Source organism: Octodon degus, unplaced genomic scaffold (assembly GCF_000260255.1).
Source record: "Octodon degus isolate 3935 unplaced genomic scaffold, OctDeg1.0 scaffold00010, whole genome shotgun sequence".
Lineage (NCBI taxonomy): Eukaryota > Metazoa > Chordata > Mammalia > Rodentia > Octodontidae > Octodon > Octodon degus.
Genome location: NW_004524586.1, coordinates 19,087,398 through 19,102,641, shown reverse-complemented (window position 1 = coordinate 19,102,641; position 15,244 = coordinate 19,087,398). Strand labels below are relative to the sequence as shown.

Sequence of the window (15,244 nt, the reverse complement as noted above, 5' to 3'; positions counted from 1 at the left end):
CCTTGTGCTTACCGGCAAGTGCTTATTCTACTGAGCCATCTTCCCAGCCCTGCATTTACTATTAATTAACTCCATGCTACCATCACCCCGAGTTAAGAAAATTCAGGGCGGGGTTCTTTTTCCCCTTTCTTCCCCTTAACACTAGTCTCAACCTCGAAGGCAGAATGGTCTCCTAAAAGTTGAAATCACATCGTGTCAACTCTCCTGTCAAACTCAAACGCGTTCAGTTTGCTGAACCCTCTCCCGCTTTTTACTTTTAAGCTCCGTAAAAACTGTCTTCTACTAATGGAAGTCTCGCTGGTGAAAGGGGGCAAACAGCATCATAAGGAAGACAGGTGCAAAGGAGGCGGAATGTAAGGTGAGGGACCAGGCCAGGTACTTTAAAACCGAAAGCCTGCGTGCCTTGGCCCTTCCTACTCCGAGCTCAGACCGCGCTGCGACGCCGCGGACTCCATTTCCCAGAATGCTTAGGGAGACAGCGGGCGGAAGGTAGTGCGCCCTCCGCGGGGCATGATGGGGGAGTTGGAGATTTCCATCATGGCGGCTTCCATTTCGGGCTACACCTTCAGCGCTGTGTGTTTCCACAGCGCCAACAGCAACGCGGACCACGTAGGTGCCGGGTCCCCTGCCGCGGCCGCTGGGGCCTTCACCCTTCGCCTCGGGCCAGCACCCGCGGCCAAGCCGGATCCGCTCACGGCTCGTCCCCCGGGGCCCCAGGGCGGGCCCGTTGAGCTGGGGACCCAGGCGGCTCCCGCCGCCGAGGAGCTCCTTCGTCCCCGGCGGACCCCCCTCATTCGAAGCCCTCCGCCTCCCGGCCGTCCCGGGACAGTAGTCCCCCGATCCAGCAAGCCTGTCCCTCCCGCGCCCTCGCAGTGTCAAGAGCCGCCTGATAGAACTGAACGCCCGCCCTTCCCTGAGTCAGGCTGGTAGACTTAAAAGGGGCGCCAGGGGTCCGTCTAGAAGGAGTCGAGAGGCCGGGCTTTCTGTGTGCGACCGGCGCTGGACCCCGCCCTCTGGTTTCACATGTTGTCCTGGGTTAAACCATGGCTGTCACTATTCATGCTTGTTAGGCGCGGTTTTGCGTTCATTTTTTTCGCCCCACTGGAAAATGGAGACTGCAAACAGGAGTGTTCGGTGCAGGGGTCTGTTTACATTAACATGAAGTTGCATCTTTGGTTCCTCGGCGAAGGTTCCAAGACCACGGAACTAATCGCGGTGAAATAGGGAAGTGACAGGCCCATGTCTGAGTGATGAGAAATGCAAAGGCTTTCGAGCCCACGAGGGGAGCAGATCCTCTCTATGTCAGTGAGTTTATTTTACGAATTGCCTTTTAATGTCACCAGCCTCTACTTGGAAATTTTTTGTGACACTAGATATTTTTTCTCCTAAAAGAGGCATTTAATTGGGCCACCAAATTGAGGAGGGAGTTATTTTAAGTGTTGTCAGTAGTGAATGCCTCAGATTCATTAAATTAGTGGGTGGGTTTTCTGTGGCAGTCATAGAAAGCAAAATCATACACTGAAGGAGGAACTAGACTTGGTTTGATGTCAGCAGTGTTAGCTTCCAGTAATAAAAACTGATTTCATAGAGAGACAATTCAACTAGTAAATTGATTGCAATTAAATTATTGTACTTTTCTTTAGTGTTGATAGTAGACCCTAATGATAAGAATATGTACAGCATAGTTTGTTTTTTTTTCCAAAAGCAAATCTGAACACTGGCCTTTGGTTCTGCAGCCACCTATTTGATAATATAATACAGCTCAATATATAAGTGGGTTTTTTTTTGTTTTTTTTTTTTTAAGATATGGAACGCTTCACGAATTTGCGTGTCATTCTTGTGCAGGGGCCGTGCTAATCTCGGTATCGTTCCAATTTTAGTATATGCGCTGCTGAAGCGAGCACAATATAAGTGGTTTGTGATACCCCTAATATTCCACAGGCTATTAAATAAGAATTCAGTGATGCTTCTTTACCCTTAGTTTGTAAAGTGCCTAATAATGTCACAGTTTATGTATAAAGCTAATTTATATATACCTGCTGAAAAATGAACGTACTGCAGTGAGAGGGCCATATTACTTAGATTATTATTAATTTAAGAACTATACCTTAGTATTTACTGTACTCCATTCCAGACACATTGCTGGACTTCATGGAAATTTTTAGCAGTACCAATAGATCACAATTGTTTTGTATACAATGCCAGTTCATGTTAACCCTACCACAATTATGGGTGTGTAATGTGTGACTCTTTCAGTCTCTGTCTCTTTTTCTTTTTCTCTCTTCCTGTGCTGGAGATCAAAACAAGAGCTTCATGCGTGCTAAGCAAGCCTTTGCTCAGCCTAGTAAAAGGAATTTCAGTTTTAAAATTGAACCAGGAATTTACTTTTTAAAAAATTATTTTGGTTCTTGGGATTGAATCCAAGGCTTGGGGTCTAAGCAAGCACTGTACTGCTGAGCTACATCCACAGGCCTAGGAACTTCTGTAATACATATTTTTTTGTTCATGTAAGAAATTAATTCAGGAGGGCTGGTCAGATAGCTCAGTGGACTAAAGCTGCCTGTTTAGGCAGACACAGCAACCAAGGTTTGATCCCTGTTGTGTAGTGCCAGCCCTGCCCCCGGGGTGCACTGAGAAGGGGACTGAGACTGGGTTTGGTGATGCATGCACCTGTAGTCCCAGCACTGGAGAGGCTGAAAACAGGAGAATCACTGTGAGTCGGGTCTATGTAGTGAGACCCTGTAGACCCTGTACCAAATACATTAAAAAAGAAATTAATTCAGTGGGGCATGGTGGCCTGCACCTGTAATCCCAGCACTTAGCCTAAAGGAGCCCTTTGAGTTCAAGATCATCCTCGACTACATAGGCCAGTTCAGGGCCAGCCTGAATTATGTATCTTTTTTCAAAAGAAATAAAGAAGAAATATGTATGTATGTATATATTTTAGTACAGGGTTTCACTAGGTAGATTGGACTCATAATGAGATGCCTGTGTTTAGCCTCTCGAAAGCTGGGATTACATTTTTTTTTTTTTTTCCTGAACCGGGGATTGAACTCGGGCCCTTGCACTTGCCAGGGAAGCGCTTATTTCACTGAGCCATCTCTCCAGCCCTGAAAGCTGGGATTATAGACAGTCCTGTGCCACCACACCCAGTCTCAGTTGCCATTTTAGCATGCCCTGGGGGCGGGGCTGGCATGGCATGCTGGGGATCAAACCCGGCCCGTATGTCTGCCCAAGCAGGCACTTTAATCCTGTTTGGCTGGCCCACAGGAAGAAATTAATTAATTCAAATTCATACATTATTCTATAAAATGAGGATTTGCAAACTTTTTCTGTAAAGGGACAAATAATAAAAGTAAATGTTTAAGAGTAGGAAGCCAGCCTTGGTTACAAAGTGAGCTCAAGGCTAGTCTGAACTGCAGAGGGAGACCCTGTCTCAAAAAGGCAAAAAAAATAAATAAATAAAATTGGAAAGCACTATGATCTCTGTACCAACTACCCAATTCTGATGTTATAGGGAGAAAACAACTACAGACAGTAAATAAATATGACTTTAAATAAAACTTTATAGTCAATAAAATTTGAATTTCATGTAATTTTAGCATTTCATGAATCCTGGTTTTAAGTTGTCTATTTAAAAATTTAGAAACTATACTTACTTTTCAGACTGTACATTAACAGGCGTTGAATTGGATTTAGTTACCACACAATAATTTGCCTTTTCCTGCTGTAAAATACCATAGAGTTAGGTAATTCAGACCAGTAGATGAATAAACATTCATAGTTGGCTTTAGAATGTTTAATGTCAAAAAAAAAAAAAGAATGTTTAATGCCACTGTTGATTTAGATCACTATTTCTCATGGTGAGGACTACTATGATTGTCAGAAAAATGTCTAAAAGTGGAATTAAAGATAAATAATTTTATATAATATGTAAGATAAATTATTTGCATTTATCTAAAGTGTAAATTTAGTTCAGTAACCTGTATCTTATTTTGCTAAATCTTGGATCCTTAAGCCATAGAGCACTAGGAATTTATACCTATGTTCTTTATGTATAGTTCTGTGGGAATATTAAATTGTCTTCCACTTTGCTTTAAAAAATTTGTTTTTTCTTTTTGGAAAACAGCTTTTTTTTTTTTTTCCTTTGTATTTTTAAGAAAAGGTCTTACCAAGCAATTCAGGCTGGCCTTGAATTCACTTTGTAGTGCAGGCTGGCCTTGAACTTGCAGTAATCCTCCTGTCTCAGCCTCTGGAGTGCTGTGATTACAGATATGTGCCACCTTGCCTGGTCAAGACAACTTCTTTTGTACTGAGAACTCAAAATTGAAAGAATCATGGGTAAGACAAGCTTATTTAGTAGGTGTTTCTCAAATTGCTAGTTATCAATACTTTTTGAGGTCTGAAAATTCTTTTAAATGGAAATTATGTATTACTCAAGTTTGAGCCATGCCCTGTATGAGATAAGTTTGGGATTTTAGAACACTCCCCTCCATAAATTAAATGCAAAAGTGAGATTGTAAATCTTCTATCTCTCTTCACCCTCCTAGACAGATTTGCATTTGCTACTGGAAATGGTTTAAAACTAAGAACCTTCTGGAATTGATTTGATTTGCTGGATTAAGGGCAGGCTAGATAGCTCATTAGACTAAAGCACCTGCTTAGCCAGAGCACAGGGACCAGGGTTCGATCCCCTGCACCACATGCTGTGCCATCTCCACCCCTGGGGCACGCTGAGAGCGCGACTGAGACTAGGTGGTGGTATGCACCTGTAATCCCAGCACTTGGAGGCTGAAAACAGGAGGATCACTATGAGTCTGATCTGTGTAGTGAGACCCTGATGACCCTGTACTAAATACATTTTTTTAAAAAAAGACTTGATGAATCAACCTAGGATTGAACATATGTAGTACAGGGAAATTGTTGCGCCATATTTACGCACCAGTATTTTTATTTTTATTTTTAATGTAATTTATTTGATGTATTTTTAAATGTATTTTACTTTTTTAATGTACAGGGTCTCACCACACAGATTGTAATGATTCTCCTTTTTTCAGCCTCCCAAACTCTGGGATTACAGGGGCGCACCATCATGCCCAGTTTCAGTCATCTTCTCAGTGTGCCCCCGGGGGCGGGGCTGGCACAGCCCTGTGTGGTGCTGGGGTGCACCAGTATTTGTTGGATACTTAACTACATGGTAGGCACTGAGCTAGGAACAGAAAGCAATAAATGACCATGACATACTGCTCTTATGAAACATACAGTTTGACCTGGGATAGACATTTACTGATTTCTGTAAATCTGTAATCTGGCAGGTAATGACTAAGGAAAGAGGGCCTGGGAGATAACTCAGCGGTCTAGGTGCCTGCCTAGGCAAGAGCAAGGAACCAGGTTTGATTCTGGCTATCACATGCTGTGCTGTCCCTGCCGTGGGCTCACTGAGCCGGCCACCAAGTCCAGGCATGGTGGCACATGCCTGTAATCCCAGTGCTTGGGAGGGTGAAACAGGAGGATCATTCTGAGTCAAAGCTGCATAGCAAGGCTCTGTGCCAAATACATAAATTAAAAAACAAAACAACTAAGAAAAGAATCAGAGGTAAAGAGGACAAAGTACTTAGCAGGTGCTATTTCCACGTTGATGGATTCACCTGCCTCTCTAAGGAGGTACCCTTTGAGTGAAGATCTGAATGAAGGGAAGGATTATCTGGGGAGAGAGATTCTGAATAGTTTTATCAGTTATCCTCTCTTCAGGATGGTTAACATCTGACTGCTTGTACTGAACATGACACCAAGTTCTCAAACAGTAGATAATATGCTTAGTAATTCAGATTAAGGATGGTCAGAGATATTCTCCAAAGGTACAAATACATTCTGTGTTTATTAAAACTTTTTCTGTGAATGATACAAAATTTGTTGCTAAAATGTTAATTTCATATACCAGCCTATTGAAGAGAATTTTGTTGTCACTGTGTTCATTTCTTTACTGTTCCATCAGTAGTAAGATTTTAATTAATTAATTTTTTTTATTACTTTTTTTTTGGTGGAACTGGGGATTGAACTCAGGACCTTGCACTTGCCACGCAAGCGCTTATTCTACTGAGCCATCTCCCTGGCCCCTTACGATTTTTAAAGCAATGGAATAAGTTGTGTGATATTCAAGAGAACGTCCCTTTCTAAAACGTGCCCACAATCCCAGCATTCTGGGAGGCTGAGGCAAAAAGATCTCAAATTTGAGCCCAGCCTGGTCAATTTGAATACTTTGAGACCTTGTCTAAAAATAAAAAAATAAAGAGCTGGGTGTGTAGCTCAGTGCAAAGGCCCTCAGTACAATCTTCAGTATCACATTTTAAAAAAGAAAAAGAAGGAACAGGGAGGTAGCTCTGTAGAATAAGTGCTTGCCTGGCAAGCACAAGAGCCTGAGTTTAACACCCAGTTCTGCCAAAAAAAGGAAAAATTGACCTTGGGGTATTTCTGCATCCTGAGGTTTTTCTGACATTGGTTATATGAGACTCAGTAGGCTTTATTATTTTATTTATTTATTTAATTTTTTGGGTGGAACTGGGGATTGAACTCATGCCCTTGCGCATGCCAGGGAAGAGCTTATTCCACTGAGCCATCTCCCTGGCCCCTCAGTAGGCTTTAGTTGATGAATTCACCCCCAAATAGGGAAAACGTGAAGGTATTAAAATAATATTTTATCTTAGGCAATCCTTTTTTCAAGCAATCCAGTTAATAGATGTATCTCAGATTGCTATAATGTTGGTTTACTAAATTGTTACCTACATGGCAAGCTTCTTTATTGTTAAAATTACTACAAAATTATAGATTCTCAGGTTTTTTTTTTTTTGTTTGTTTGTTTGTTTGTTTGTTTGTTTTGCGGAACTGGGTGTTGAGCTCAGACCCTTATGCTTGCCAGGCAAGTGCTTATTCTATTGAGCCATCTCACCAAGCCCCCTCAATTCTAGTAAAAATAACCTTTGTATTTAATCTGTGACTATGTTTTTGGTTACTTCTAGGAAGGATTTTTGCTGGGAGAGGTAAGACAAGAAGAAACTTTTAGCATCAGTGACTCACAAATTAGCAACACAGAATTTCTGCAAGTAATTGGTAAGTAACTTTATCCTTGACCTTAGAAATACCCTTTTTTACCAGGGATATAGCTCAGTAGTGCAGCACCAGGCCAGGGAGATGGCTCAGTGGAATAAGTGCTTCGCTGGCAAGCACAAGGGCCTGAGTTCAATCCCCAGTTCTGTCAAAAAAAAAAAAAAAGAATTGAATAGTGCAGCACCTACCTGGCAAGTACAAGGTCTTGAGTTTGATTCCCAGTGGAAAAAAAAATAAAAATAAAAATAATAATAATAAATATGCTTTTTCTTTTTTTTCTTGTCTTTTTGAGACAGGGTCTCCCTATTCATTTCAGGCTGGCCTTGAGCTCACTTTGTAGCCCAGGCTGGTCTTGAACTCACAACATCCTCAGCCTCCCAAGTGGCTTACAGGCATGTGACACCATGTCCAGGTCTTAACTGACTTGTTTGTTTGTTTTTTGAGGTACTAGAGATCAAACTTGGACCTTAGCTCATGAGGCAAGAGGCAGGCTCTTACGCTGCTGATCGATCTCCCTGGCTCCTTAACTGATTTTAATATAAAGTATTAAAAGCAAAAATTAATTATTTTCCTGTTTTTATATGGTTTCTGTTTTGTTGTCTCTTAACTTATTTTAATCAAAGGTATTAAAATTATTAAGACATTATTTTCACTAATGAATGATAGATATTTTCTGTTACTGTAAGCTTACATTGCATAGGTACAGGTGTAGATGTTCTAATAAGTTTTTTTTTTTTTTTTGGTGTGGCTGACTCAGCCTACTCTGGGGTAGGGGCTGGTGTAGCATGTATCATGTGGTGCAGGGGATGGAACCGCTCTCCCTGAGCTTGCCTAAGCTTGCCTCATCAGGTGTCTTAGACTCTTGAGCTATCTCTTCAACCCCTAATAAGTTATTTCTTAGCACCAGCTAGTCTTATTAAATTACTGAGAGCGTGTGTGTGTGCGTGCGTGCGTGCGTGCGTGTGTGTGTTGCTGGGGATCAAACTCGGGCCTTAACATTTGCCACTGAGTGCCGCCTCCACTCCAGCTGTGGTGCATGCCTGTATTGTGATTCTCATCCAGGGTATAAACTGCTGGGGCAGTTTGATGACAGGAGTGTGCCTATAGAGAGTTTTTTCTGTGAACTCTGGGTAGTATACTTGCTACAAATGTTCCACATCTCAATGACTAATGGTATCTCTGAAATAACTTATCGTGGTATGCTATGTCTTTTTGTTTTTAAATAAAGAAAAACACATTTTTCTAGATTAGGTTTCCTTTTTTGCATCACTATATAAATGCCACAATTAGGCAAATACATTTTTCCTGTGGAAGTTTTACATTTACATGTACTTTGGCAGCATTAACACAGGCACAGAAGCTAATGGACATAGCCCCATGTCTTTGAAGGCTGTGGTTCATTTTAATTGAGGTAAAATTGCAGTCTGCAACTCTGAGGCTGTAATTTTTTTTTTTTTTTTCTGGCGGAACCGGGGATTGAACTCAGGCCCTTGCGCTTGCCAGGGAAGCATTTATTCCACTGAGCCATCTCCCCAGCCCCTGTAACTTTTAAACAGCAGAAGATGAGTTGCTATCTAGGAGAATGGGGTAAATGGAATTCAATGGTCAGTTAGTCTCATGGTTTTCTAAAAAAACCCGAGGCCCTAAGCCTCAGATGAGTTTGAAGAAATTGTTTGTTCTGCTTAACCACAGCAGCTTTTTAGATGCTGTTGGAATCTGCCTTATAAATGACTTTCTCCCTTGGTACTGGCTGTCTTTGAAAGGGTTAATAGACCTCCAGAGTTCCTTCCTTTTCAAAACACCTGGCCCAAGTTGTCATGAGTTGTTAGTTGGTTATTGATGATAGAGTAGTTAAGACCCTTCTTTACCCAACCTGTCCTCAAGCTTTTATGCACCCTGATTAAATGCTTCCAGTCAGTGGTTATGTTTTCCTGTGATGCTCTGTTTAAGTAGGTAAATTTGAAAAAGGCACACAATAGCAGGCATGTTCCTGAATAAAAGCTTTCAGATGTGTGCTCATCGTGCATGGACAAACTCATTCTGCTGTCTGCTTTGTTCTGAGAATGTGTCTCTGGGTGTAAATGTTAAAAAGCTGCACTGCTGTCATTAGTATATGCATAGTACCTATTGGGGAGAGGAAAACTGTCTTTTTATTGTCTTGAGATTTGTGTTTTTGTTTTTTTTTTAAAGCTTAGCTATTTTATACTTGTTTGTGTCTCACATGACTAAGATCTATGCTTATTTCTAATTACAGAAATCCATAACCATCAGCCTTGTTCAAAACTTTTTAGGTAAGCTACATCCTTCTTTGTAGCTTTTGATCCTTATTTTTAAAATGTATTAAAAACTAAGATTTCTGCCTGTAGCCGCTTTATGGCTATAAAGTTACAATTGTAGCTAGGAGTGCCCAATGATTTATTCATTGAATGTTAACTGTGGGTCTGTGTTAGGTGAGGAAAATGGCAGACGAAGAATTGGGAGTCATGGCCTCAGTGACTTGGAATGAAGGTCTTTTCTCTCAGCCTCCCTATCAAAATCTCTTCAACCTTACAAAATGAAGTAAATCAATGAGTGCCTATTGATAAAATAATTTAATGAGTGTTTTTAAGAGAAATAACGTGTGTTCAGTGGTCATCTTTAAAATGTAAGGCAAGGATCTGGGCACAGTGACATACACCTATAGTCCCAGCTACTTGAGAGGCTGAGACAGAAGGGTTGTATAAATCCAGGAGCTGAAGACCACCCAGGGCAACATAGCAAGACTGTCTCTGAAAACAAAAACCAACCAACCAAATAATTTTTTTTTTAAATAAGAGAACATAAATACCCTCCCACTTGATAACTGGCATAATTTCATATTTCTTTTTTTTTTTTTTTTTTTGTGGAACCGGGGATTGAACTCAGGCCCTTGCGCTTGCCAGGGAAGCACTTATTCCACTGAGCCATTTCCCCGGCCCCTTCATATTTCTATTTTATAAAACTAACTTCAGTGCTACATTTTCACCCCTCCTGGAAGCCAGGGCAGTACTTCCTAGGAGCCGGACATGAGCACCATTTATTATTCATGATCCGCATGTTCTTCCTTCACCTCTGCCAGTCCCTCCTACTATGTGTCCCCTGCAGCTTTTACCCTGGCTATTCTCCAGATACCTCTGCACCCAAACACTCTGGGGATTGGTACCATGTTCACTGTACGTACATACCCCTAAGTGTGGATTGTTGCACCCCTACATGCAAGATGACGGCCTGTGTAAACCTCACCTGTTAAGTTATATATGACTGAAAGGCACACAAAAGCTGGGTAAGCAACCATTGATTCATCTGAAAAGAATTTCAGCAGGTGAAATGATTCAGGCGCTGGTCCAAAATGCTATCAGTTACTTTTCTTATTGCTGACATAAAATACCTGATAGCCAAAGTTCAAGGTGGAAAGGTTTATTTAGCTCACAGTTTGTGGAAGTTTCAGTTAATAATCATCTGGCTCCAAGGCAGTGTAGGCTGGCAGAGGAGAAATAGTCTATGGTAGCCGGCGCTGAAGTGGCAAATGACAAGCAGCCACAAGGTACCATACCTGCCCTCTTTCTGTCCCTTACCACCAGGCTGTACAACCTGAGGGCACCTAGCACTGGCACGGAGGGTGAGCCTTTCAGTTATCCACACCCTGAACTATGTCAAACCAATCAGAGGACTAATCTGGTAATCACACACCCTTAGTCCCAGCAGCACACACTCTAGATTGAGCTACTTCTGAAAAGCCCTGCCTATGATGACATGAGGCTTTGAGGGAGTGGCCTCTAGGTACAAGCCATAACAAATGGCTTCTCTCTGGTCTATGGAAGTATTTAATCTGGCCCTGAGTATGAAAGCATTGCTCCGTGACTACTTTATCCTGAAGAATTCCTGAAAGCACTGTCAGCAAAATAGTACAAGAATAAGACTGAGTTTGAGTAAGACTTAAAATTATTAGAAATGAAAGAAACTATAAATCATTAGTCTCTTCCAAATTCCTTATTTTCTGTTTTAAAAAGGTGGGGAGATAGAGACAAGGTAGGGTAAGTGATTTGTTCCAGATTCTACAGTGAGAAGCAGAACTGGGCCTGGAGCTAGTATCTTCTGAGGAGTCTGTGTTTACTCCTAGATCTTGAACTTCCTACCTTCAGAGCCTAGGCTTGTGGTAGAAGGAACATTCCATTCTTAAGACTGTAACCAGAGATAGGAAAAGGGCAAAAAAATAAATAAGAAAATAAAAAAGGGGCTGGGGAGATGGCTCAGTGGAATAAATGCTTCCTGGCAATCACAAGGACCTGAGTTCAATTCCCAGTTCTGGAAAAAAATAAAAATAAATAAATAAAATATAGTTATGATTTTCTTAGGAAAAAAAAAAAAAGGAAAAGAGCATACATCAGTATACCTGGGCCTTCACCACAGGGTCTTGGTTGCATTGGTCTGTTTTTGAGAACATTGTTTAAAGGTAGCTAGATCTGGGACAGGTCAGTTAACTTCAGTGTCTTTATCTACAAAAATGCATTAAGGTAAGAATGATGTGAAAAATACAAAAATCATGTAGTTGAATATCAGTAAGCAGTCAACATATGTTTATTTCTCTTTATTTTTCAGAAAATTAGCTGCTGTTATCTTTTTTCATAAATAGTTGATACTTAGAAACAAAAGATGTCAGGGCAGGGGAGATGGCTCAGTAGAATAAACGCTTGCCTAGGAAGCGCAAGGGCCTGAGTTCAATCCCCAGTTCCGCCAAAAAAAAACCCCCAAAACAAAAGATGTCATAGTCATTTAAAACCACACATTTTGTAATCACTTGTTATCAGCACCTCCCACATGTGGAATTAGTATCTTTTGAATGTAATGATATCATGAGTATTCTTTAACAAAAAAGATACTTTATATCAGGAAAGTTTTCAGACTGATTTTATATACATGAAGATAAGCAATTATATTATTAGAGTTAGATACACTATAGATACATGTATGTAGAACATCTGTGGCACAGTATTGTGGGATTTTAACAAAATGCTTTTCCTCTTTCAAAAACAGTTTTTATGACTATGCAAGTAAAGTTAATGAAGAGAGTCTGGACAGAATTCTTAAAGATCGGAGAAAGGTATGTTCTATTTATTGCCCATTTTGATAGAGAAGTAGTTTCTTAACACCCAAGCTTGTATCAGTGAGATTGGATCACCCATGCAAGAGTTCTGTTAGGTATGTTCTTTCTTCAAATATTTATTTTTATTAGTACATATTTGCAGTACATAATGATCACATTCATTGTGGGAACTTAAGTAGATTATAAAGGTACATTGTAGGTATGAGACATTGTTTATATTAATATCAATAGGAAGCATTAGATACTTATATGATACTATTATGTAAAAATTAGAAGAAAAAGTGAAGAAAGCTAGTAAGTTCAGTCGACTTTGAGTGGTTCATTCTTTCTGCTATATAATTTAATAATTCTGCAAATATTTAATACATAATGTCTATTTCTTTTTTTTTTTTAAAATACCACACGTTGTCTTTTTTTTTTTTAAATTTATTTATTTGTGTGTGTGTGGCCAGCTCAGCCCACCAGGGGGTGGGGCTGGCTGGCATGTGGTGCTGGGGGATTGAACCATGGTCCCTGTGCTTTGCCAAGCTTGTTCTAAGTAGGTGCTTTAGACCACTGAGCCATCTCACCAGCGCATCTATTTCTTTTTCGTTTTTCTTTCTTTTTTTTTTTTTTTATTTTTGAGACAAGTTCTTGTTATGTAGTTCAGCCTGACCTTAAACTCTCTATATATACCAGGCCAGCCTTAAGCATACAGCAATCCTTCTGCCTCAGCCTCCCAAGTACTGAGATTATAGGTGCTTGCCATCATGCCTGGCCCTTAATTTTATAACCAATAAAAATATTTCTAAAAAACAAAGTACAAGCTGGGCATGATGGTGCACCCTTGGAATCCTAGAAATCTAGGAGGCTGAGGCAAGGTACTACAAACTCAAGTCCAGCTCGGACAACTTAGCAAGATCCTGTCTCAAAGTAAAGTTAAAAGAAACCAAACACATAAAGTACTATCAAACATCTTTGGATATGTCATTGTTTCAAGCCTAACTGAAGCTGAACACAGATGTTTTTCTGAAAGATCATGTGTTTATTATTTTTGCCAATACCTGTGACATTCTGGTTATATGTGGTAAGGCAATCTAAATAAAGTGAAAATGAGCCAGAATTTATTACTGTAATATTTTCTGTTAGCTTCATTTATAATTTCCTGTTTTGCCATGAATGAGCTTTATTTTTTTCCTTAGGGTACAAATTCTAGAAAAATAGATTGATTATTAAGCCATCAGTTGAGGTAAGGGGAATGACAATAAAAGTCCACAAAAGTACAAAATGCCTTTGCTTAAGGGTGTCAGAAATAAGCATATACCGTCCTTTTTAGTGCCACTATTGGGTACATTCTATGTAAAGGAAGAAAGAAAGCAAGTGACAATAAAAGAAAGATGTTTGGAAGGACAGGTTGGAAGAAAAGGAGCCAGGAAAGTACTTGACTCTGGGGGTCCAGCTAGGCTGCCTGCCCAGATGGAAAGGATGTTAGGTGCAGCTGTGTGTGCCACCCCATCTGACTCCAGTTTTAGTGATTTCCCAGGAGCGCTTTCTGGAATCTTCTAGCAGTTCATTGCCCATCTCCTAGAAGCTACTTTACTTTCTCATTTACATTCTTTTTTTTTTTTTTTTTTTTGTATTTTAGGGAAGGGTCCACAGGGTAGGGTGTTCCGCGTCTTACTACTAGATTGGACTCGTAGTGATCCGCCAAGAGCTGGGATTACAGGCACATGCCACCACGCCCAGTGTTTCATTTACTTTCATATTTTAGCTTGGAAACCATTTTTATACTTTCTAAAACTAAAGTTTGTTCACTTGAGGCTGTCTTTTCTTTTGCAATACTAGGGATTGAACCCAGGCAGGGCCTCATGCATTCTAGGTAAGCATGCTACCACTGAACTATATTTCAGCCCTTTTGGAAATTATTACTGATTCATAGCTTTATGGAGCACTTGGTATGTATTAATAGTACCAGGATGTAGTTCAGTGGTAGAATACCCCTGCATTGAATCCCCATTACTGCAAAAAAGATTATATATAGAGAGAGGAGGAAAGGGAAGGAGGGAGGAAAGAAAAAAGGAAGTTAATTCATGAGAAAAGAAATGTAGAAATGGCCAAGGAATAAATGAAAAGATGTTCCACTTCAATCAAGAAACACAAATAGAGGACTGGTGAGATAGCTCAACAGAACTAAGCACCTGCTTTGGCAAGCACAGGGACCAGGGTTCAATCCCCAGCCCCACATGCTGCACACCGCCCTGGCGGGAGGCAGCCACTGAGCCAGAAACTGAGTCCAGGCATGATCACGCACGCCAGTGATCCTAGCACGGGGAGGCTGAAAATAGGCGGATCACTATGAGTTAGAGCGTAATGAGAGCCTATAACAACCAAATACATTAGGGAAAAAAAGGAAGGAAGGAAGAAAAGAAAAGAGCAAAGCAAAGCTAGAATTGCCAGAGATAGCTCAGTGGCTTAAGTGCCTGCTTGGCAAGCTCAGGGTCCTGAATTTGCTCCCCAGTGCCAAAAAAAAAAAAAAAGAAAAAGAAAAAAGCTGGAACTAATGAACAGCTTAATTCTGTGCCAGGCATCCATTAAGTATGCAATCTTTACAACACCCTTGGGAAGCAAATTTGTGACTGTACATTTGAAGAATCTGAAGTTAAATAAGTTTCTTAAGATCACCAGCAATTAATGGCAGCATCAGCCAGGTGTGGTACAGGATTCTGGCAGACTGAGGCAGGAGGATAGAAAATTTGTGCCTAATCTGAGTAATTTAGTGACTTTGTGAAATCCTGTCTCAAACAAATGTAAAGAAGACTAATGATACAGCTTATTTTGAAGGCTCTGTGTTCATTTCCTTGTACTATACTACATCCCCCCAAATGAAAAGGTAGACCCACAATTTAAACCAAAGCCTATTGAGCCAGCTTGTAAAAGGATGTTTATTGCTTTACTTTGTTGTTTAGTAGTAAGGATTTTGCTTTTGTTTTCTTTTTGAGACAGGGTCTCACTGTATTGTTCAGGCTGTCCTTGAACTCA

The 15,244-nt window shown here is 40.5% G+C and overlaps 1 protein-coding gene and 1 non-coding gene across 2 annotated transcripts in view; one reads left to right on the top strand and one right to left on the bottom strand.

Annotated features, from left to right (window-relative positions):
• Window positions 1-510: 510 nt before the first annotated feature.
• Window positions 511-15,244, top strand: part of Abraxas2 (abraxas 2, BRISC complex subunit) — a 39,044-nt gene continuing 24,310 nt past the window's right edge. The window contains exons 1-4 of the mRNA XM_023709050.1: window positions 511-609; window positions 7,017-7,107; window positions 9,359-9,395; window positions 12,157-12,239. Of these exons, the coding sequence (XP_023564818.1) occupies window positions 511-609; window positions 7,017-7,107; window positions 9,359-9,395; window positions 12,157-12,239 (310 nt within the window). The remainder of the gene's footprint in view (window positions 610-7,016; window positions 7,108-9,358; window positions 9,396-12,156; window positions 12,240-15,244) is intronic.
• LOC111815048 lies at window positions 1,801-1,904 on the bottom strand. The gene has a single exon (XR_002819860.1). It is a non-coding gene; the product is annotated as a U6 spliceosomal RNA (small nuclear RNA).